The sequence below is a fragment of the Myotis myotis genome, unplaced genomic scaffold (genome assembly GCF_014108235.1).
Source record: "Myotis myotis isolate mMyoMyo1 unplaced genomic scaffold, mMyoMyo1.p scaffold_m19_p_8, whole genome shotgun sequence".
NCBI classification, from domain to species: Eukaryota; Metazoa; Chordata; class Mammalia; order Chiroptera; family Vespertilionidae; genus Myotis; species Myotis myotis.
Window position 1 is genome coordinate 56,387,860 of NW_023416390.1, and position 21,853 is coordinate 56,409,712.

Sequence of the window (21,853 nt, forward strand, 5' to 3'; positions counted from 1 at the left end):
AAGACCATGTGAGGACACAGCGAGAAGATTGTCTTCTGCAAGCAAGGAGACAGGCCGTAGGAGAAACTAAATCTGCCGACACCTTGTCATGCCTTCGAGCCTCCTAACTGTGGACAATAAATGTCTATTGTTGCACCGTGGGCTGTGGTACTTGGCCATGGCAGCCCGAGCTGACAAATACAAGGGTGAAGCAAAAAACACAGCGTCACTGGAGTCACAGAGCAACGGCAGGAAAGCAGACCTTGCTGGCCGCTGTCCCATCTGTGGCTTTTGGGAGGGATCTGACCCTAAGGCTGCTGTTCTGGGTGACAGTGGAGGGAGTGGAAATGACCCGGGGGCTTTGGGTCAGGCAGACTGAAGTTCAAATCCCATCCAGTCACTAACTGGCTGTGTAACCTTCAGGCAAGTCATCTACACTCTTGGGTTTCTCCATCGACTGTAAGTGAGGCTGGTACCTACACCTCAGGGTTAAAAATGTTTATCTAAAGAGTCTAGGGCATGGTAAGCACTGAATAAATACTAAGTTTCCACTCCCCATTTCCTTTCCTCTAAGTCAGGCTGGCCAAGGAAGGACTAGAGGCCAAACCTGTCCCACTGCAGGTTTTATAAATAAAGGGTAAGCAGAAGGCAGCCGTGAGTGGTCGTTCATGCACATTCTGCGGCTGGTCTGCACTACAGTGGCAGAGCTGAGTAGTTAAAACACAGGCCTGTGGCCTTCGAAGCCTAAACTATTTAAACCTGGTCAGTGACAGGAATGTTTGTTGATTCTACTCCAAGGTCATCAATTACCCTATTTTCAAAAGCTAACAAACGCTTTCCATTCCTTATCGTACTTGACCTTCACAGCATTTGGCACAGATGTCCTGTCTTGAAATCCTTCCTCCTCCCTTGAGAACCCGTTGAGGGCAGTACATGTGAAACAACCAATGAATATCTTGATTCAAGATATTCAAGGTCAAACTTGCTGCCCCTACCTGACCAACCGTTTCTGTATTCCGCAGTGTGGTCAACACACCAGCATCTACACCTGCAGGGACAGGAGTCCCAGAACTGGGGTTGCATTACACCTGTCAGAGCCTTACGGTCCTCACCTAAAATACAAGAATAATGGCCACTGTAGCGACACCTGGTAACTACATAGGGGGAAATGTAAAGCCACTAGCACAGTGATGGCAAACCTATGACACGTGTGTCAGAGATGACACGCGAACTCATTTTTTTGGTTGATTTTTCTTTGTTAAATGGTATTTAAATATATAAAATAAATATCAAAAATATAAATCTTTTACTATGGTTGCAAATATCAAAAAATTTCTGTATGTGACACGGCACCAGAGTTAAGTTAGGGTTTTCAAAATGCTGACACGCCGAGCTCAAAAGGTTCGCCATCACTGCACTAGCACAACAATTTTTAGAATCTGGACCCATCTAGAAAACCAAGCTTCTAGCAAGCTTCCCTACTAGGTGCAAAGAGTGAGGTAAGGGTGTGAAAGAGGTGGATCCCTCATCTCTCTGGTCCGCTGAGCAGTCTAGGGCAGTGTCCCAGGGATAGTCCACTTCTCCCAACTGCTGGGCCAGTATTTCCTGTGTGACATTACAGGAAAAGGCCTAGCAGGCCCTGGCCCTGAGCCCTTCTGCACTTTTCTTCCTTCCCTAATTTTCATATCCAACAGGTCACTACAACCTATAGATTCTTTTTTCCTAAAACTGTCTCAAATTGACCTCCACCTCCCTCCATTCTCCTTGGTCACTGCAGGGGTTTAAACAACTTTACTTCATTCGAATCATTGCAAAGAGTCCCAACCAGTCTCCTCAACTCCAAGAGGGCCTGTATGAAGTGAATACTGGTAGTTTCTGTCTGAAAATTCAAATCTATTTATTTCATCCCTCTACCTAAAATATGGTCAAACACCACCACTGCCAAAAGAACAAAATGCTTGCTGGCTCCCCCTGTATTTCCATCCTCGTCTAATGCCACCTGCCCGCCATGTCCTGAGAGCTCCAGCCACATGCCTGCACGCCCTCCAGACTTCATGTGGACTGTTCTTTCCCTATGGGACAGCCTTCCTGCCCTGCCCAACCCAACCAAACCCCAGGGAGCACCTATTTGCCATGTAACCCCTAACTCAACCTTCAAGAACCCACTCCAAAATCACATATAGCTGGAACCTTATCAGCTCCCCCGAAAAGAGGTTTGTCCCTTCTCTGTGATGTCACAACTTTGTAGACACCTCAAGCTTTAACTGTCATTATCTGTCTCATTAAACCGAGAGGTTCCTGAAGCTTTGGGCCAAGTATTTACTTACCTTTACATCTACCTCATCTCTAGCCCAGTCTCTAACACTCAGCTGATGCTCAATAAACCTGCATAAAGCAAATGTTTATGGAAACTCGGTGAAAAAAGATTGAAGCTCTTCAGAGTGTCTCTGAGGCCATTTGGAAAATTAAAGGACACCACCCAAAAAATGTCCCATCCACTTACACAGTATCCTCTTACGATGAAAGGGGCTCTGGAAAAATATTGTGCCAACCTAGCCTCCAGCAAGTCCAGGAGACCTGGGGGTGCGGGTGGGGGGGGTGAGAACGAGCCCAGAGGGCACGAGTCCATAAAAAGGGACTGTTTTTAAAGGCCAAGGGCACACAAACTAAGAATTTCCACTTTGAAAGGAAGAAACGGGATGTAAGCGACAAAAATACTGAAAGGAGGTCAAAATCCAAATAAAAACGTGATTTTCTTAAGCGGTCTGCTAGGATGTTCCTTTCTCGTTTCAGGTTAAACATGTTAGACTCAACAGTCTTTATTTTACCCCTTCTGTGTATCCTGATGAAATCTACCTGCAACACAGTGAGAATAAATCAAGGTGCCTCAGGTATCAAGCTATGGTAAGATTTTTCCTGCCTTAAAAGGAGCCAGAATTCCTCGAATGTTCATTAAAACATCACAAACTTCAGAAAAATATACAGTCAAAGCTAATACTGAGTCACTATCAATTCCTCAGAAACTGCTGAGTGTGTACTTCCTGACCTGGTGGGCTGGCATCATTTTCTCCTGACTTAAGAGGGCTCAGGTGGTAACTCCGGGGCACCTTTCTCAGCCCCACAGATTCAACCCGCACCACAGGACAACGCATAGATGCTGGGCTTGCTTCCCGGCGGATTGCTTCTCACGCTCCTTCAAAACTCAGTTACTTGTGTTTCTCACTGGTGGATCTTCCTCACTTTCAACAACCACTACAATAGGACCAAGAATAAAAAAATAAGACATTGGCTGGAGCAGCACACACGACGGGAAATGAAAACCGATGAGATGGCGAACACGATGCTGCCACAGAAGCTGTGAATGGGTCAGCTAGTCCACAAAACCATGCCCAGAACTTAACAATACAAATGCAAATAATAATTTAGTTTGAACAGTTTCCTCGACATTTACTAACCCAAATCCAAATAGCAACAATCAGACTTGAAGGGTCTCTGCATGGTGGTGGCTTCCCTGCCTCACGTCAGAGAAACAGATTGAAGACTGAAGTCGGGAGCATGAAGGAAATCTTACCCTTTGTGACAGCATGGAGGGCATTACACTAAGTGAAACAAGCCAGTTAGAGAAAGACAAGTATCATATAATCTCACTCATATGTAGAATCTGATGAACAAAATACACAAACAAAATAGAAACAGACTCATAGATACAGAGAACACACTGACAGCTGTCTGAGGGGAGGGGTTGGGTAAAAAAGGTGAAGGGATTAAGAAAACAACAACTCTCCCTAACCGGTTTGGCTCAGTGGCTAGAGCATCGGCCTGCGGACTCAAGGGTCCTGGGTTCGATTCCAGTCAAGGGCATGTACCTTGGTTGCGGGCACATACCCAGTAGGGAGTGTGCAGGAGGCAGCTGATCGATGTTTCTCTCTCATCGATGTTTCTAACTCTCTATCCCTCTCCTTTCCTCTCTGTAAAAAATCAATTAAAAAAATATATTAAAAAAGAAAAGAAAAGAAAACAACAACTCATAGATGCAGGCAACAGTATGGTGCTTACCAGAGGGGAAGGGGGATAGGTGGATGGGGGCGGGGGGGTGGTAACGGGGGGATAAATGGTGATGGAAGGAGACTTGACTTGGGGTGGTGAACTCTCTCACAATACAATATACAGATGATGCATTATAGAATTGTACACCTGAAAAGTATATAACTACCAATGTCACCCCAATAAATTCAATAAAAATAAAAGAGGATGAAGTGTAAGAGAGGCAAAGGAGGCAAAGGAGGAGAAGGCAAACCACCTAACCTTACCAGTGGGGGCGGTAGCAGCATTTCTCCAGTGTTTTAGGGGCCAGGCCCTTTACAAACATTCCCTCTAGCTCTCAGAGACCTCAATAGTAAAGCATTTCTTCTCATCTCCAGGTGAGGAAAGCAAGAATCAGAGAGGTTGCCAAGTAACTTCCAAGGACACAGGGCTACTGAGAACAAGGACTGGGGGTTTGAAACCAGGTCTGTGCTAATCTTTTGGGGCCAGAAACTTCCCATGACACTGCAAAGCTTGGGTAGACTTTCTCTATTTAGAAGGTAGAGAGGGAAGAGAATTCAAGTTTATCTAATAGAGATAAGATCTGCTTAAACATCACAATTTCTAAAAATAAAAAAGATCACACTCTGAGAATCTGTATATATATATATATATATATATATATATATATATATATATATATATACACACACACAACTTCAATGCATATATATGAGTGCGTGTATACCTTCTTTACCCAAGGATATATTTTTCATTGATTCTAGAGAGAGAGGAAGGGGGAGAGGGAGAGAGAACCCCGGAAGGCTGCCTCTCACCTGCGCCCAACCAGGGATTAACAGAGTATGTGCTCTGACCGGGAATCAAACCATCGACCCTTAGTTGCATGGGACAACGTTTCAACCAACTGAGCCACACCGGCCAGGGCTCATTCAAATTTTAGAGTACACACATTTCTTCTAATAAGAACTATGTAACTGAAAGAAACCTAAACTGTTTTGTAAAAGTGAAATATTTTAAATAAAGGCTCTCTCTATTGAATTTTTGCTAAAGAACTTGAAGTCCACAATCATTTTTTTGATTGACACAACAGCCCATGATGCTCAGTCCAGTATCTCTACTTTCCATGGCAAACATTTCCCAATCAAATATTAACACTAGACTCCAGGATGTGTTCAACTGGCACATATTCTCTTGTGATTCCTGAAGACCCTCCACATCCAGAGGGCTTGTGAAACACCCGAATGTCCGAGACCGAAGGGTCAGTAACGTGCCTGCATTCTGGAATGACACTTCTGTGCGGCGTGGCCTGTGAAGCCCAGGGCTGGCCCACCGGTTCCCCTGTGGGGCTGCTGTTTCAGGGGGACCATCTGCCTCAGAGCCCAGCTTCAGCTCCCTTCATCTGCCTCGGTGGCCCAGCATGGAGTGATGGCCTGGGCACAGTGACCTGACATGCATTCAACTGCATCTGCTCCACAAGGCGGGGCCGGTTCTGGAGGATGAGACGCACCTGTTGCTCCCTCCGCCAGTCTTGGCCCCCACTGGTCCCTCACATAATGGGCTTCTGGTGCCTGAGGTACGTATTTCCGGTACAATGCAGGCCTAAGCACATGCCATCTCCTTTGTCTGGGGCTTGTCCAAATAACAGGCGCAGTCTAGTCTGTGTTCAAGGCAGAAGAAAAGCAGCTGTGCCATCTGGAGACAGTGTGTCTGCACATGGCACTTATGAGCCATGTAAGGGATGTTCCAGGGAACCCCGACCCACAGGTCTCTGCCTGACCTGCTGGCTTCCTCACTTCCCTGCATAAGGAACCACCCTGTAACGGCCCTCATGCACAGTTTCAGGCAATAACTGCTCGACTCCCACGGGAGTGCTGCTCACCCTGCCTGGTGAGCAAATCTGGACCATTTGGAGCACGTCCTCCCTCCATCAGCTTCAGGAGTCACTGTCTCTCATTTCATAGAGAGCTCATGGGAGCATCACAAATTATTGAGGCGGGGCCCCACCAGGGGCTTTCCGCCTCATTTCTTATTTCTGCTGAGCACTACTGCTTTCTTAAATTTCTGCACTTATGACACCAGTTCTAAGAGCTGGCTTCCCTCACAGGGCAATTTTATAGACATAACATGCTCATCGCAAATCCCGTGCAAACCGAAGGAAGACGGGTAACACGCGTAGTCGGTGGCAGAGCAGGAGCGAGAACCCAGACGGCAGGCAGCCGGGCGTTACTGCTGCTCGCACGTCCCGCTCACAGGGAAGAAAGCCTGCGCACACCAGGAGACACGTGCTGGCCAGAAAACACACAGAGCTGAGGATGAGCTCCCGCCGGAGGGCATCTGGCTGAGGATAAGGAGCTCAGAGGATGGAGACTGTGGGAGTCCATGCTGGGCCACCGAGGCAGATGAAGGGAGCTGAAGCTGGGCTCTGAGGCAGATGGTCCCCCTGAAACAGCAGCCCCACAGGGGAACCGGTGGGCCAGCCCTGGGCTTCACAGGCCACATTCCTTTTCAATCTCACCTCCCCTGTGAGAGCAGCACTGTTGCCATTACCCCCGGCTCCCAGATGGGGGATCTCTCAGAACACTGACACCACCGAACACGGGTGAGCATGCGGAGCAACAGGGGTTCTCACTCGTGGCTGGAGGGCATGCAAAATGGCACAGCCACTTCGGAGGACAGTTTGGCAGTTTCCTTGCACACAATCCAGTCGCCGTGCTCCTTGGGGTGTACAAGGGTTTATGTCCACACAAAACGTTGCACCAGGTGTTGACAGCAGCTTTGTTCAAAACTTGGAAGCAACCAAGATGTCCCTTAGGTAAGTCAATGAATAAAAACACTGTACTACATTCAGACAACTGAATATTATCCAGTGCTACAAAGAATGAGCTAACAAGCCATGAAATGACATGGAGGAGCTTTTAATGCCTATTACTAAGTGAAAGAAACCAACGATGCAATATTCTGGAAAAGGCAAAACTGTGGAAACAGCAAAAAGATCAGCGGTTGCCGGAGGTTCAAGGTGGGGTGGAGAGAGAGCGAGAGATAAACAGGGCAGTGACAATATTCAGTGTGACACCTAATGATGGATACATGTCATTACACCTTTGTCCAAATTCACAGAATGTCCAATCTGCACAGTGAACCCTAAGGTAAGTTATGGGCGCTCTAGGTGATAATGATGTTATCAGGGTAGGTGCACTGATTTAACAAATGCACCTTGCTGGTGGGGTATGTTGATAATGGTGGAGGCTGTGCCTGTGTGGGGGCTGAGAGCCTATAAGAATCTCTGTACCTTCCACTCCATTTCGCTGTGAACCCAAAACTGCTCTAAAAACTAAAATCTGCCCTAGCCAGTTTGGCTCAGTGGATAGAGCATTGGCCTGCGGACTGAAGGGTCCCGGGTTCGATTCTGGTCAAGGGCACGTACCTTGGTTGTAGGCTCTCCCCAGCCCAGGCCCTGGCCAGAGCGCATACAGGAGGCAACCAATCGATGTATTTATCTCACATTGATATTTCTGTCTTTCCCTCTCTCTTCCACTCTCTAAAAATCAATGGAAAAATATCCTCGGGTGAGGATTAAAAAATAATAAATAAAAATAAATAAAATCTTTTTTAAAAACATATTTTATTGAATTTTTACAGAGAGGAAGGGAGAGGGATAGAGAGTTAGAAACATCGATGAGAGAGAAACATCAATCAGCTGCCTCCTGCACACTCCCTACTGGGTATATGCCCACAACCAAGGTACATGCCCTTGACCGGAATTGAACCCGGGACCCTTGAGTCCACAGGCCGACACTCTATCCACTGAGCCAAACCGGTTAGGACAAAATCTTTTTTTTTTTTTTTTAAGTGAACTCATCATCGGCCAATTAGGACCCATGACCAATAAAAGAGGATTTCGTTGGTAATGGAAGTAACAAGAAAGCTACATCTCCTCGGAAGAGTTTCCTCAGTTGTATTTCTCAGAACCTTAGTGCAGAGAAAGGGTTCCCTGTGGAGCACAGTTAGCTATTACTCTATGTATCTCTGAGCAAGGCAAAGCTCGCAGGTTACAAGGCTCTAGGCCCCACTACTGAGACTTTCCCGCTGGTCCCATGTTCCCTTGGGTGAGGCACCTTATCCTCCCGGCCTCTCTCCTACACCACCACCCGGCGCTCACTTTACTTCCCCACTCGGCCTCTGCACACCCTGCCCCTCGCCCGGAGCACAGCCAGCCACCGCGTCCACACAGACTTGTTCCCCAGCCAACGGGAGGCTTCAAGCTGCAACATCGGTCTCCCCTTCTGCCTCTTCCTACTCGACACTAACGTTCATTCCTGTGCGACGGAGATGCCATGGCTTCCCTGGGCTTCTGCTTCTCCGTGAGTCAGATACGACCAGAAAGAAGATTCCCCCGCCACTTGCCCCTGCCCCCATCAATTTTCTTGAGATAAAAAGGCTCGTTTCTAAGCATGGGGTTGGGCTGATTCCAGCCGCCATCGGAGCCATCTGACACCACCACAGGTGCAGCTGACACTGCTGTATAGTGTGAGGGATAAAACCTGCAGTCACCATTCACCTTGGGGGGCGGGGGGGCATGCAGCAAACATGCCCAAGCCTGAGAACACGGAGAGGGGCAGGAACACAGAGAAGGAGGGCATAGAAGGCTGCCAGCAAACCCTGTTTAACACATACTCCTCTTGCTCTGCCGGCGTGGCTCAGTGGTTGAGCATCGACCTATGAACCAAGAGGTCACGGTTCAATTCCCGGTCAAGGGCACATGCCCAGGTTGCAGGCTCAGTCCCCAGTGTGGGGCCTGCAGGAGGCAACCGATTGATGATTCTCTCATCATTCATCTCTCTCTCCCTCCCTCTCCCTCTCTGAAATCAATAAAAATATATTTAAAACATACTCCCCTTTGCTCACTGCCTGATGAGAGCAAGGCCCTGAGAGAGAGCTAGGACCTTAATTAAAGTGTCAGCTCTCTCTAGATGAGGGAAGGTGTGTTCCTAGCTTTATAAATGTAACGGAGCATTATGCTTACATTGCCGTGTCCATTAGTATTTCAACCAACCATACGCCGTTGACGAATACCCACTACTGAAATCTCATTCACTTAACAGGTGCATACCTGTGCCCCTCACAAGGGTGACTGAAGGAGGGGCTCAGACCCTGTGTTCCAGGCTCCAAGGGTAACAAACAAAGACCAGGAGCTCCCAGCGCACCAGGGCACACGGAGTTGGCGTACCATGCTACGGAAGGTGTACAGTAAGAAGTGATTTCTCACATAGGGAAAAGGAGAGACACAAAGGAAGGCTGGATGAAGCAGAGATGCAAGCCATGCCAACTCTGACAGGGAAAGTTCTGGCCTAGGCACAGGGAAGAGAATTCGCAAAGGGGTACATGGAACAACAAGGCTGGTTCAGGGCACAGCAATGCCTGGATCAATCTAAGACCACTCAGTGGGCAAAGAATGATCTTTTCCATAAATGCTGCTGGGACAACTGGATATCCACATGGAAAAGAGTGAAGTTGGCTCCGACCTCACACCATACACAAAAGTATGGACTCACCAAAGGGATGGCGGGCCTACATGTAAGAGTTAAAACCAGAAAGCCCCTTAGGAGAAAACGAAGGGGCACGTCTCTGTGACCATGGATTAGGCAACGGTGTCTTAGATATATGACATCAAAGGACAGCAACAAAAAATAAATTGGACTACATCAAAATGAAAAATTCTGTGACTGAAACATAGTATCAAAAGTATGAAAAAGAACCTGGCTGGTATGTCTAAGTTGGTTGAGGGTCATCCCATGTACCAGGAGGTTGCCGGTTCAATTCCAGGTCAGGGTTGCAGGCTCGATCCCCAACAGAGCTGCCATATGATGGCACAATCCCACTGCCAGGTACTACCCGAGGATACATCCACACAAAAACAATACATACATACATACATGCTCACAGCAGCATGGTTCATTATACAAAAGAGGAAACAACCCATATGTCATAAACTGAAGAATGGATTTTTAAAGTGTGGTACGCACATAGACGAAAATATTTGGCAATGAAAGAGAATGAAGTAGTGACACATGCTACAACATGGATGAACCTAGAAGACACAGTTACCTGCAAAAAGCCAAGTCACAAGAGACTACATATAATATGATTCTATTTATAGGAAATGCCCAGAATAGGCCACATGTAGAAGCAGGAAGCAGATTAGTGGTTGCTTAAAGCAGGGGATAGGGGTTTGAGATGGGAGGTGGGTTGGAAGGGATGTGGAGTGAGTGCTGATGAGAATTTTTTAAAGAGATAAAAATGTTCTATAATTAGATTGTAACGATGGTTTCGTAACCCTGTAAGAATACTCAAAAAAAAAAAAAAAAAAACACAACTCACTGAACTGTAAACTTTAAATGAATGAATTATATGTTATGTAAAATATCTCAATAAAGCTGTTTTTTAAAAAATACAATGGGATAAATCACAGTGAAAAAAATTTAATTTGAGAAAATAAAAAACTTCTGTGAGTCATAAAACACTGTAAACCTAATTAAGAGGAAAATGATGAACTGGGAAAAAATTTTTAATAACCTACATGACTGATAGCCTTAAAACAAACAAGAAAGCTGTGATAATTCAGTAAGACACAGATATTACCCCAGAACAGAGGCCAACTATTACAAACATTCCCCAAAGAAAAAAGCACACATAACCAATCTATAATAATAAAAGTCTAATATGCTAATTAGACCGGACATCCTTCCGGATGACCTTCTGGACAAAGCTGGGGCTGCTAGGGAAGCCTGGGTCCCGGGTGCCAGAAGGAAGCCGGTGCCGGTGCCGGCAGCCGTGGGAAGGAAGGCCTACTCTTGCACGAATTTTGTGTATCAGGCCTCTGGCAAGTATACAAAAACTCATTCTGGACATTAATAAGTTTTTACCCAATAATCCCACTTTTATAGTCTATTCCAGTGATTTTCAGCTGGTGTGCCATAAGAATTTTTAAAACTTGCAATACCTGACGATTTAGTCAGGGGCACTGACCTCTTTTTACTTAGTCTATCAAATTTAAAAAATGACAACAGCCAACACAACAATAGCCATCTGGTGTGAATGAATCAAAATGATACTTATTTTTTTGTCAGATCGGCAAAAAATATATTTTCTGGTGTGCTGCAGAATTGTAGTAATTAGTTTATGTGTGACATGAGACGAAAAAGGTTGAAAATTGTTGGTCTGCTTAATGAAAGATGCCTTTAAATTAATATTCAAGAATGTTCTGCTGTTCTTTATTTAGTGGAAAACTGGGAACCTCTTACTTGTCCAGTGGTTGGGGGAATGGGCAAATACGTCACTACAGAAACAGGGCAGGAAAGACATTCAACCAAGCGTCAGAAGTAGTTGTTTTCTGGGGTATGAAGGGAACCAAGATTTACTGTATCTTTATTCTGTATATTTTTGTAATGTATTTTCCTACTCCAATATCACTTCTAAAATTTAGAAAATAAAGATAACAAATACCTATGTATTTACCTGAAAAGAAATGAGATAATCACATTCTTCATCAGTGGTACATGTGTGAATCGCCTGGGAAGCTTTTAAGAAACCCCCTTGCTCAGGCCATGCCTCATATGCATCCAATCAGAATCTCTGAAGGTACAACCCAGGCATCAGGACTCTTTAAAACTCTGGGGTGGTTTCAGGGAACAGCCAAATCCTATTTGGGTGAACCAGGACTCAGGGGCAGGGGAATACATGACACGCAGAGGTCCTAGCTTCACAGTGGGGCAAACGCAGGCACCCGGTTCTAGGTGTGAACACAGAACAGAAAGTGTGTGTGTCCTGTCATGGTTACAACATGGCAGTACGCACAGGCAGGGCCATCAACTCCTCGGAGAAGGCTACCCTCTAACGCAGTGGTTCTCAACCTTCTGGCCCTTTAAATATGGTTCCTCATGTTGTGACCAAACCATAAAATTATTTTCGTTGCTACTTCATAACTGTAATGTTGCTACTGTTATGAATCGTAATGTAAATATCTGATATGCAGGATGGTCTTAGGCAACCCCTGTGAAAGGGTCGTTCGACCGCTAAAGATGTCGCGACCCACAGGTTGAGAACCGCTGCTCTAACGAGCCTCCAGGAGAAAAACAGAATGTTGTCCTGTTGACCACAGCAGGCAAAACTGTCCTTCCTGCAGGCCAGATCCCTGACCACTCAGAGGTGAAGGCAGAGCCCAGAACTAGCTTGCTGGGCTGCGCGCTCTCTGTGTTATGCTCCACCGCCCCGAGAAGGAGCCTCACAGACACACGTGTGGACAACTGTAAGCCTATGACCTCCCCATGTACATGCAGCCAGAACACAAAGCCACGTCATGAACAGCCAATGGGCCAACAATGGACAGACAGAAAAGTGCAGACGGCATAGGAGAATGTGCTGGAGACAGAGGGGGGTACCTGGGCTTAGGCCAAGATCCGCCAATACTTGGACATTGGGGCAAGTTCCGTACAGATGAGCCGTCTTTGGTTCCGTATCTGCAAATAGGCCTGATGGATGTGCGATAGAGGCCTTGCCAACGCTAACTTGTCTATGATCCTCCAGGATCCTCACCACAAAGCACACATCTGGGGTGGCAGCTAAAAGTGGAAGCCAGCTGAGTGTTGTTCTGACCTTGAACTTGACCTGACTCAGCTGTGATAATTCCCGACAGTATCGTAGAAAGAAAGAAAATGGAAATTGTCGGAGAGGTGTAGACAAAAGAAGTTCAAACCAGGAAGGTTCCAGAATGACTTCCTCAGCCTCCTCATTCTAATTCTTGGGAGTTCTCAACTCAGCCGGACAAAGCACCTACCAGCACCATCCACTTAACACTGTTCCCGGAAGAGGTTCGCTCCAAAAGAAGCGTCTTTGAGAATGCCAGAGGGCATGCGAAATCAATGCGGCTTTTCTGGAAAGTGGCTGGACAGTATGTATCCAGAATCTTTAAATACGCAGTCCACTTAGTTCAATAATTCCACTGCTGGGAACCGCCACTGTTGAGATACCAGCTGTGTATTACAAATTACTGAGATGACTGGACAAAAACATTCACATCGGGAGTTCTGGAGACTGGCTGCACAACTCTGTGAATGTAATGAACACTACTGACCCGTACATTAAAATTCGTTAAAAATCAGGAATGGGAAATGGAAACAATGGACATTAAATATCAAGTTCTTCAAGCAAATTGCAAACTACTCACGATATACTATTAAATGAAAAAAGGCAGAGCACATGTGGTCTCAGGTTTAGGTGGAGTCGATCAAAAAATAAAAAAACTAGAAAAATCAAAACACTAAGAGTAGTTCTGCCTCTAAGCTGGGATCTCCAGTTTTCTACAAGAAACCGTCTAGCGCAGTGGTTCTCAACCTCCCTAATGCCGCGACCCTTTAATACAGTTCCTCATGTTGTGGTGACCCCCAACCATAAAATTATTTTCCTTGCTACTTCATAACTGTAATTTTGCTACTGTTATGAATCGTAATGTAAATATCTGATTTCAGGATGTATTTTCATTGTTACAAACTGAACATAATTAAAGCACAGTGATTAATCACAAAAACAATATGTAATTATATATGTGTTTTCCGATGGTCTTAGGCGACCCCTGTGAAAGGGTTGTTCGACCCCCAAAGGGGTCGCAACCCACAGGTTGAGAACCGCTGCTCTAGCGGGTGAGGGAGGGCGGGGCCTGGCAGACATGAACTCAAGGTCCAAGAATCAAAGGGCAGAATGACTTCCACTTTACAGCCTGTCCACTTTGAGGTTTTCCGCCTTAAAGAAACAGACAGCCAGAGGGGTTTTCAAAACTGCTACACATTAGCTCTGTCAACAGAGACAGACCTGGAACTGGAAGCAGCAAAGGTGCAAACAGCCGGCAGGCCCCAGTCCCCCCGTACAGGCAATGACGAGAGAAAAGCAGCAGCACCCACTTGTCACCATCTGCTGTCCCCACCACCAGCGTTTTAAAAGGCTGCTTCTCCTTCATGCAGTACCTTTGGATTGTTTCATAATGGGCCTGAAGTGACCTGGGAAATGTAATCCAGATAGAAAGTAACTAATGATGGTACTAATAAACAAACCACAGGAAATGGGCTTTGCTCTTCTCTGGAAGACAAAAGGATACATTACAAACATTAATGAATTCTTAATCCAGAAAGGCTTGCACTAGCCACAGAATTACTTTAATGGACCCTGGTCCTTGTTTTCATGACCAGAAAATGTATTTTTCCATTTAGAAAAAAAAAACAACAACCCGAATTTGAAATACTCAGAAAACTGCATCTTCCAACTAGCAGTAAAAAATATATAAACAAATGGAGCAAGATAGGAGGACAGGAAATAAAAATAATAATTAGGAATCTAAGTGGAATGTAAGAAGCTCAGTCACGTAAAATGCAGGGTCACAGTACTGCAAGGTTAATGAAACTGTGTCTGGCCCAGAGTTCCCATGGCCCAGGAGCTAACCACCAACTGTACCCGTACACAAACTTTCATTAATACGGGCCGTGTGAGTGCCTATTACAGGGGTTTATGGAATTTGACCTTTGCCAGAATAAATAGTTTTGGTCCTTGACAGTTTCTTGATTAGCATCAATTAGTGAAGAGTTTCTATCCAAACAAGTAAAACAGGTTTGGTGGTGTGTGTGTGTGTTTAGGCACCTTCTTAAAAGAGAAAGAAAGGGGTTTTGTCTTAAAAATAAGAACAACAGTCATCAAGGTAGTTTCAGAGCTGGATCTGAAAGATGACAGGATCCCGCTCAGGTGGAGGGCTCCACACCTGATTGCTGTAGGGTTAGCAACCACGGGCTACCTTTTTAAATAGATGGCCGTTTTTACATCCAGTGCACGTGCACGACCATATGCCAGCTATTTTTACAGGCAGGTAGACCATCAGGGCTCTGGATAGCTTTCCAACAATATGGCTTAGACAGAAATCTGTGTGTAAGGCGCTGTGGGGAAAATGCTGTTTCTTTGTCTGATGGAGTCTGAGTCACTGCCATTGTTAAGCAAGCTTCTCTGCCCTTACCTTTCCTTTTCGAATAAAAATGGTGAAGAAAATAAAGCCGAGGTACCACTGGGAGACAGGTCTGGGCACGACACACGCACGGCTCCGCTGGAGAAGAACCTGCTGAGGGTGTTTAGTTAGCATTTGGGCCCACTTTTTCTAATATGGAGAATATTTCCTTCACTCCATGAAAAGGCTGAATGTTGCAGAACTACTTCCTTCTATTCATAAGGCCTTGCAAAGATTTTAGCAGAAGTAAATGTTGTCCCTACGGAGAAAAACAAACTCTTGAATATTTTCTCAAAACCAAAGACATGTCATGTGGTCAGGACACAGGACCAAGGCCTGTCAGGGACTTCTGCTGCTACCTAATGTCCCATTGAAGTGCCACTAACTAACCAAAAAAATAAATTGTAACTGTGTGAGGTGATGGATGCATTCACTAACCTGTATGTAATCATTTTCCAATACATACAGATATAAAGTTGTATGGATATGTGTCAGTTGTATCTCAATGAAGCTGGAAAAAACAAATGCAGTTAAAAAGAAGATTTAAGCCTCGCCAGTGTGGTTCAGTGATTGAGTGTCGCCCATAAACCAGAAGTGTCGATTCCCAGTCAGGGCACTCACCAGGGCTGCAGGTTTAATCTCCGGTGGGGGGTGTGCCGGAGGCACCCTCTCCCTTCCTCTCTCTAAAATCAATAAAAATATATTTTAAAAGCAGGTTGAAGTCCTACTAAAACAAAGAGTGAATTTGTTATTAATAATGAAATTATAGCCGAAACCGGTTTGGCTCAGTGGATAGAGCGTCGGCCTGCGGACTGAGGGGTCCCGGGTTCGATTCCGGTCAAGGGCGTGTACCTGGGTTGCAGGCACATCCCCAGTGGGAGATGTGCAGGAGGCGGCTGATCGATGTTTCTCTCCCATCTATGTTTCTAACTCTCTATCTCTCTCCCTTCCTCTCTGTAAAAAATCAATAAAATATATTTAAAAAAAAAATAATGAAATTATATCTGAAATGCAGTATTCCCTGTCTCTCAAGTGTGTGCTTGTCCCAAGACTCAAGCAACAAGTCATCTGCAGTAGCACAGACCACGGGGAAACTGTCCTAACAATCCACTCTCCGCACTCGCCGTTACCCTCCACCAAGGTCCCTCAAGAGTCCAGATGGGCTCGGATTCTATTATCTATTTTATACAGATGAGGGATGCTTACAGAAGACACCTGCCCGGTCCCTAACCATCAGACGTGGGAAGTGCATAAGCACACGACTTCAGGGGCAAAGGACAAGCGATGCGGCTGATAAGAGGAAAAGTAAAGCACTGTGCAGAGTTTATAGAAAGGCAGGATGGAAACTGTGATTAAAAGAAATCTGCCAGAGATACAGCGGTTGGGGGAGGACAAAGAGAAGGAAGAAAAGACATTCCGGGAATTTCCCCAAATACTGATAAACAGGTCAAATTCCTTGGCACAGGAAATCGCTTCATACCAAAAAGGTCTCCAAGTTCCAGCGAATGACTGGGTTGTAAACAATGTTGTCCAAAATAAGAAAGTTCTAGAATCATCAACTATTTGGGACACTCACCAACTCATAGCGCCATTTCTAACAGTCAAAGCCTTAAAAGCTGCCTTCTTAATTTTACCTCCCCACAAACTGCAAATAGCCACTAAAGAATTCTGAAATAATGCATAGGAAATCAAGAAACACAAATATTGAGGAAGCCAGAAAAACAAACACAATTTTTACAGTCCCGGGCACATTTTAGACTAACTCCAAACACGTGACGTGTAGATGAGAGCATTCTGCACTGGCCCCATAATCAGGAAGGCCCAACCGTCCCACCCTCAGCAAACAAGTACTCAGCGAGCCTGAAAGAAGGTCAACGGACTTTTATGACCCCAGGTATCAGCATTTTGGAAAGGCTTTCCTCACATCTGATTCATAACCAATCCAAGCTAAGTAACGTTGGGTTTGTATTGGCAATGTTAACTATAAAAAGTTGGTAAGTGTGAGGAAAGCGAAAAAGACTTTAACCAAATAATCCATCCATCCCGTCCCTGCCACTTTACAAGTCTGAATTTTCACAAACAATTAAATTTTATAGCTGTTCAAATGCCAGATGATGTAATCAAAGAAAATACATCGGTGTATGACACTCGGTAGTAATAGCTGTTATCAGATTACACTTGCCCAAGTCCAAAACCTTTAAATGTACCAGTGTGTTTATATTAAAGTGTTCCCTAATTCATGAGCAAGAAAGCAACAAAATCGATGGCTAACATTAATATTGATAACAAGATCTGGAATCTTTATAAAAGTCTAGCCTGGGTAATCAATATATTTTATATACAAGTTGAACTAAGAAAATGAATCTATTCATAATTCTTAAGATTTCCTTTTTTTCAGAAGTCATTGTACAAAGAAAAAACCTGCTCCCAGATTTCTTATAGGCACTAGTTTTGCTTAATTTCAATGTGTGTATTGCGTATATAACCAAGACCTTGGTCTGGGTGCTGTTCTGTTGCTTGCTTACCTGGGGATTTTTTGTTTGATCTTGATTGCACCGAGTGAGACTGTCTCGGCAGCAGAGGTGATGAAGGCAGTGACATGGAGACACCCTTGGCCAAGCTCACCCTATAGGTGTCCTCAGCCATAGGAAGGCTGCTCACAGAAAAGTCGCCACCAAGGCCAGAGGGCAGGCCTGGAGGGGAGGTCTCTGGACCAAAGTCACCTCCTGGAGTGGAGAAAGAAAACCTTAGGTTAGACCAGCCATCACAGGTGGAAGCAAATTTAATTCCTAGGAACTACATTCTTAGAATGTAATTCCCATAGAGCATATGTGTGTGCACTGAATTTTTTTTAACAACTTTTTTCCCCTCTCTACCACTCTTAAGGACTTTTAACACGGTGAGAGAAACTTCAGATTTCACCCCTCAAGCATCAATAAACTGCCCCATACCCTTTTCTGCACCATACCAACTGGTCTGGTTTCATTCATAACGATGGGTTCAGAAAGCCACTGATCTCAGATTAGATCAAGGTCAAGTATGAATGACCCACAAGAAGATTTAATTTCAGCCTAAAGAAAGGGAGGGGGGTAGATAGGTATCAATAGAATAGATTCAAACAAGATCCACTCCACAATTCTCTGGCCTCCTACCAGTTCTCTAAAAAAAAAAAAAAAAAGAAGTCCAAGAGAGTCTGGCCTACTTCAACATTCCTCCCCAGTTCTCTCATCTGACCCAGGTCACACGCCCCATGGCATAGGGTGGACCCTCCTATAACTCAACCAGCCCAAACCCTTCGTCCCGAGACCAGAACCATGGCTCACTTATTAAAGCAGGTTCTCCTTGGCATTCAGTCCCTAAATGAACTTAAGGACAAACAAGCTTACTGTTATGACATTAAACATTCTAGAGTAAGGAGATGCAAAGAAAAAATACTGAGGATGCAATGACAGTGAAGGGACTGCATATGTAACTGAGAAGAGAATATATAGGCCGGGACCAGCCTCACCAGAAACCGTCCCCACCCCCGCCCCAATCCAGGCCTCCAGCACTCAGACACAGATGCTTCTCCTACTGTCCCTCTTGCCCCATCAACTCCTCCCTGTCCCCCGCTGAGAAGCAACTGAGGAAATGCAGGCAGAGGAGGAGGTAAGTCATTATCCTGATGATTAAAAACATCTTCAATCTTTAAATAATATACAGAGAACTGGAAAGCTTTAGACAGTTTTCCACAAGCAAACTAGGCTAACAAATGCTATCCAAGTGGCTCTCATGACCAGTCCCTGCCAGCTCATGGGTGTCATCTCAGGAATGCAAACAGGTGCTGTGCCTGCAAGAATGGCGCCTGGTCACCTGATTCCTGGATGTTTAGCAAGAAACTCCGGGAGACAGAGAACTTGGAAAGCACTGAGGCCACAGCCCACAACCCCAGGGGGTTTACACACAAAGGATGTGAGGTGGGGCCCTGAAGTGGTGGCCCTGGGTCTCCATGTGGTGAGAAGAGAACCACCCTGCCCGTGGCTGCCCTTATGCCCCTATAGCCCCGTTCTGGGCAGTCAATGGCTGGGGGGTGCCTGACAGGAGCAGGCATGGTGACAGGCACTGTCTTTCCCACTCACACACGAGTATTTCTGACCTATAAAAACAACAGCCCAGTAGCTCAGCAGTTGTGTGTCGACCTGGAGGTCACAGTTCCATTCCCGGTCAGGGCACATGCCTGGGTTGTGGGCTTGATCCCCAGAGTGGGGCGTGAAGGAGGCAGCCCATCAATGATTCTCTCTCATCAATGTTTCTCTCTCTCTCCCCCCCCCTCTCCCAAATCAGTAAAAATATATGTATTTATAAAAACAGCCCAGAGCTTCCTTTCCCTGCTGATAGCTCTCGCGGACATGGTGAACGTTCCTAAAACCCGCCAAACTTTCTGTAAGAAGTGTGGCAAGCATCAAACCCACAAAGTAACACAGTACAAGAAGGGCAAGGATTCTCTGTGTGCACAGGGAAAGCGGCGTTATGACAGGAAGCAAAGTGGCTATGGTGGGCAGACTAAGCCGATTTTCCGAAAAAAGCTAAAACTACAAAGAAGATTGTGCTGAGGCTTGAATGCGTTGAGCCTAACTGCAGATCTAAGAGAATGCTGGCTATTAAGAGATGCAAGCATTTTGAATTGGGAGGAGATAAGAAGAGAAAGGGTCAAGTGATCCAGTTCTAAGCTTCATATTTTGTTTGATTATATGACAATAAAATCATGGTATGTTCACTTCAAAAAAAAAAACAGCCCAGATTTCAACTCCCTGAATTTGAATGGGAACACAAAAGTAGGGAGAAATGCATCTACTATGACAATACCAGAAATCAAAAGGAAAGCTCACTGCTGAGACAGGGTTTATTTTCTTAAATACTTAGTATTCTCTAAGGTAGTAGTTCTCAACCTTCTGGCCCTTTAAATACAGTTCCTCATGTTGTAACCCAACCATAAAATTATTTTCGTTGCTACTTCCTAACTGTAATGTTGCTACTGTTATGAATCGTAATGTAAATATCTGATATGCAGGATGGTCTTAGGTGACCCCTGTGAAAGGGTCGTTTGACCGCCAAAGGGGTTGCGACCCACAGGTTGAGAACCGCTGCTCTAAGGGGCTACAAGAAAAATTGGGGATTCGAGGCTAAAAGAGAATTGGCGTTTCCTAATTAGAAAAACTGCCCTAGAACCCTGTTTGTATCAAGCAGTACAAATATTTTCATTAACTGCAAGTCTGGTGGGGAGTTTCCAAGGCATGCTGCAGCCACCAGGCCCTTCAGCCTTCGCACAGCTGCGCTCGGGCACTTTGGTTTCATGCGGTCGGCAATAACACGTGACTCAGAGATGACGTTTGGGAAGGACGGGTTTTCATTTCAAGTTTAGTTTGAAATCGCACTGTAAGATCAGTCCCAAATATGTTGTTCAGTTGGTCTGTTTTGCAGACACAATGAGAGATCCCTAGCTTCCAGCTTCCTTTTATAAGAAAGGGAGAGACGTTTTACGTATGAACAGGTGGCACAAAGCATGCGGGGTGATCCAGTGGCTGAGAAGCTAAAGACAGAAGCTGTTGAGCCTGGTGCTTTAACTGCACGAGAGCAAAGGGGTTCAGGTCAAAGTCAGCCTGGCAAGCGCATCGCAAGGAGGCAGCCGACGCCAGGCAGATGGCGAGGCTCTCTCAGGGGCATCCGTGAGAACTATACGATATGGTCTGCGCAATAGAAACCAGCATTTCTCTGCTGATTTAACATTCCTCAGCAGATGCTTATTAAAGCAGTTTAGGAGAAATTAAAAGCATGTCACGGCAACGACCAGCAGGGCTGGCACATTTCTTTGAGGCTGGCATCCATGTTTTTGTTGTAGCTGTGATCTGTGTCATTCCCTCCTAAATAAAGTGATGGGAAGCACACTTCATGTCGCTGCTGCAGAAAGGCCCAGCCAGGGAGGATGGTGCATCCTCTCCCGCGTATGAAAACCACGATGTCCACCACAGAGGATGTGCCAGGCCTCCTCCCGTTCCACCGGCAGGTGTTTCCCGTGGAACATTTACACCCTCGGCCCGAGATGCTGGTAATCCCAGAGAGCACTGGTCCAGTCATTGTTTCACAGGCAGGAAGCTGGAGCATGGGGGTTAACCATGACGAGAAGGTTAGGGCTTCCCCCCCAGTTTCCCCAACCAGCCAGCTCAGGCTGTGATGTACTCACTACCCTACACGATTAAGAACTTTACTTGGGGGGCGGGGGGCGGGGGGGACAGGAAATTCTCCTAAACAGATATGCTTTTAAGTGAGTTAAAGCTGTAAGGCAGGGGTGGGGAACCTTTTTTCTGCCAAGGGCCATCTGGATATTTATAACATCATTCGTGGGCCATTCACAATTATCAACTTAAAAATTAGCCTGCTATATTTGGTCAAACATTTAATTAACTCACCCCTAATGCCTTGGCAGGGCCAGACCAAATGATTTTTAGGGCCTGCAGACCGGACATTCCCCACCCCTGCTATAAGGGGTCGGCACATTTTTGCTATACAGGTCACATACAGTCTGTCATTTACACACACACACCCCTTTTCTTATTTTAAAATCATCAAAATTCTCTGATTTCCAAAAATAAAAGGCTAGAAAGGGCACAGGGCATTAGGTTCTTCCTATTTGTAATAAACATAAGTAAATACTCACAAACATACACACAAAGACCTGCAAATCCAAGTCACAGTTTGCAAAGATAATGGAACTATCAAAGGGGAGAAAGCCATCCAATTAGGCGTTTTAAATTG

The 21,853-nt window shown here is 45.4% G+C and overlaps 1 protein-coding gene and 1 pseudogene across 11 annotated transcripts in view; one reads left to right on the forward strand and one right to left on the reverse strand.

Moving 5' to 3' along the window:
* The window catches only part of TANC1 (tetratricopeptide repeat, ankyrin repeat and coiled-coil containing 1), a 246,155-nt gene that overhangs the window by 120,565 nt on the left and 103,737 nt on the right, over positions 1-21,853 (reverse strand). For all 11 annotated transcript variants that reach the window (XM_036318717.1, XM_036318714.1, XM_036318716.1 and 8 more), the window contains one exon: positions 17,587-17,787. In XM_036318717.1, the coding sequence (XP_036174610.1) occupies positions 17,587-17,787 (201 nt within the window). The remainder of the gene's footprint in view (positions 1-17,586; positions 17,788-21,853) is intronic.
* On the forward strand, positions 19,435-19,832 carry LOC118661124 (annotated as a pseudogene).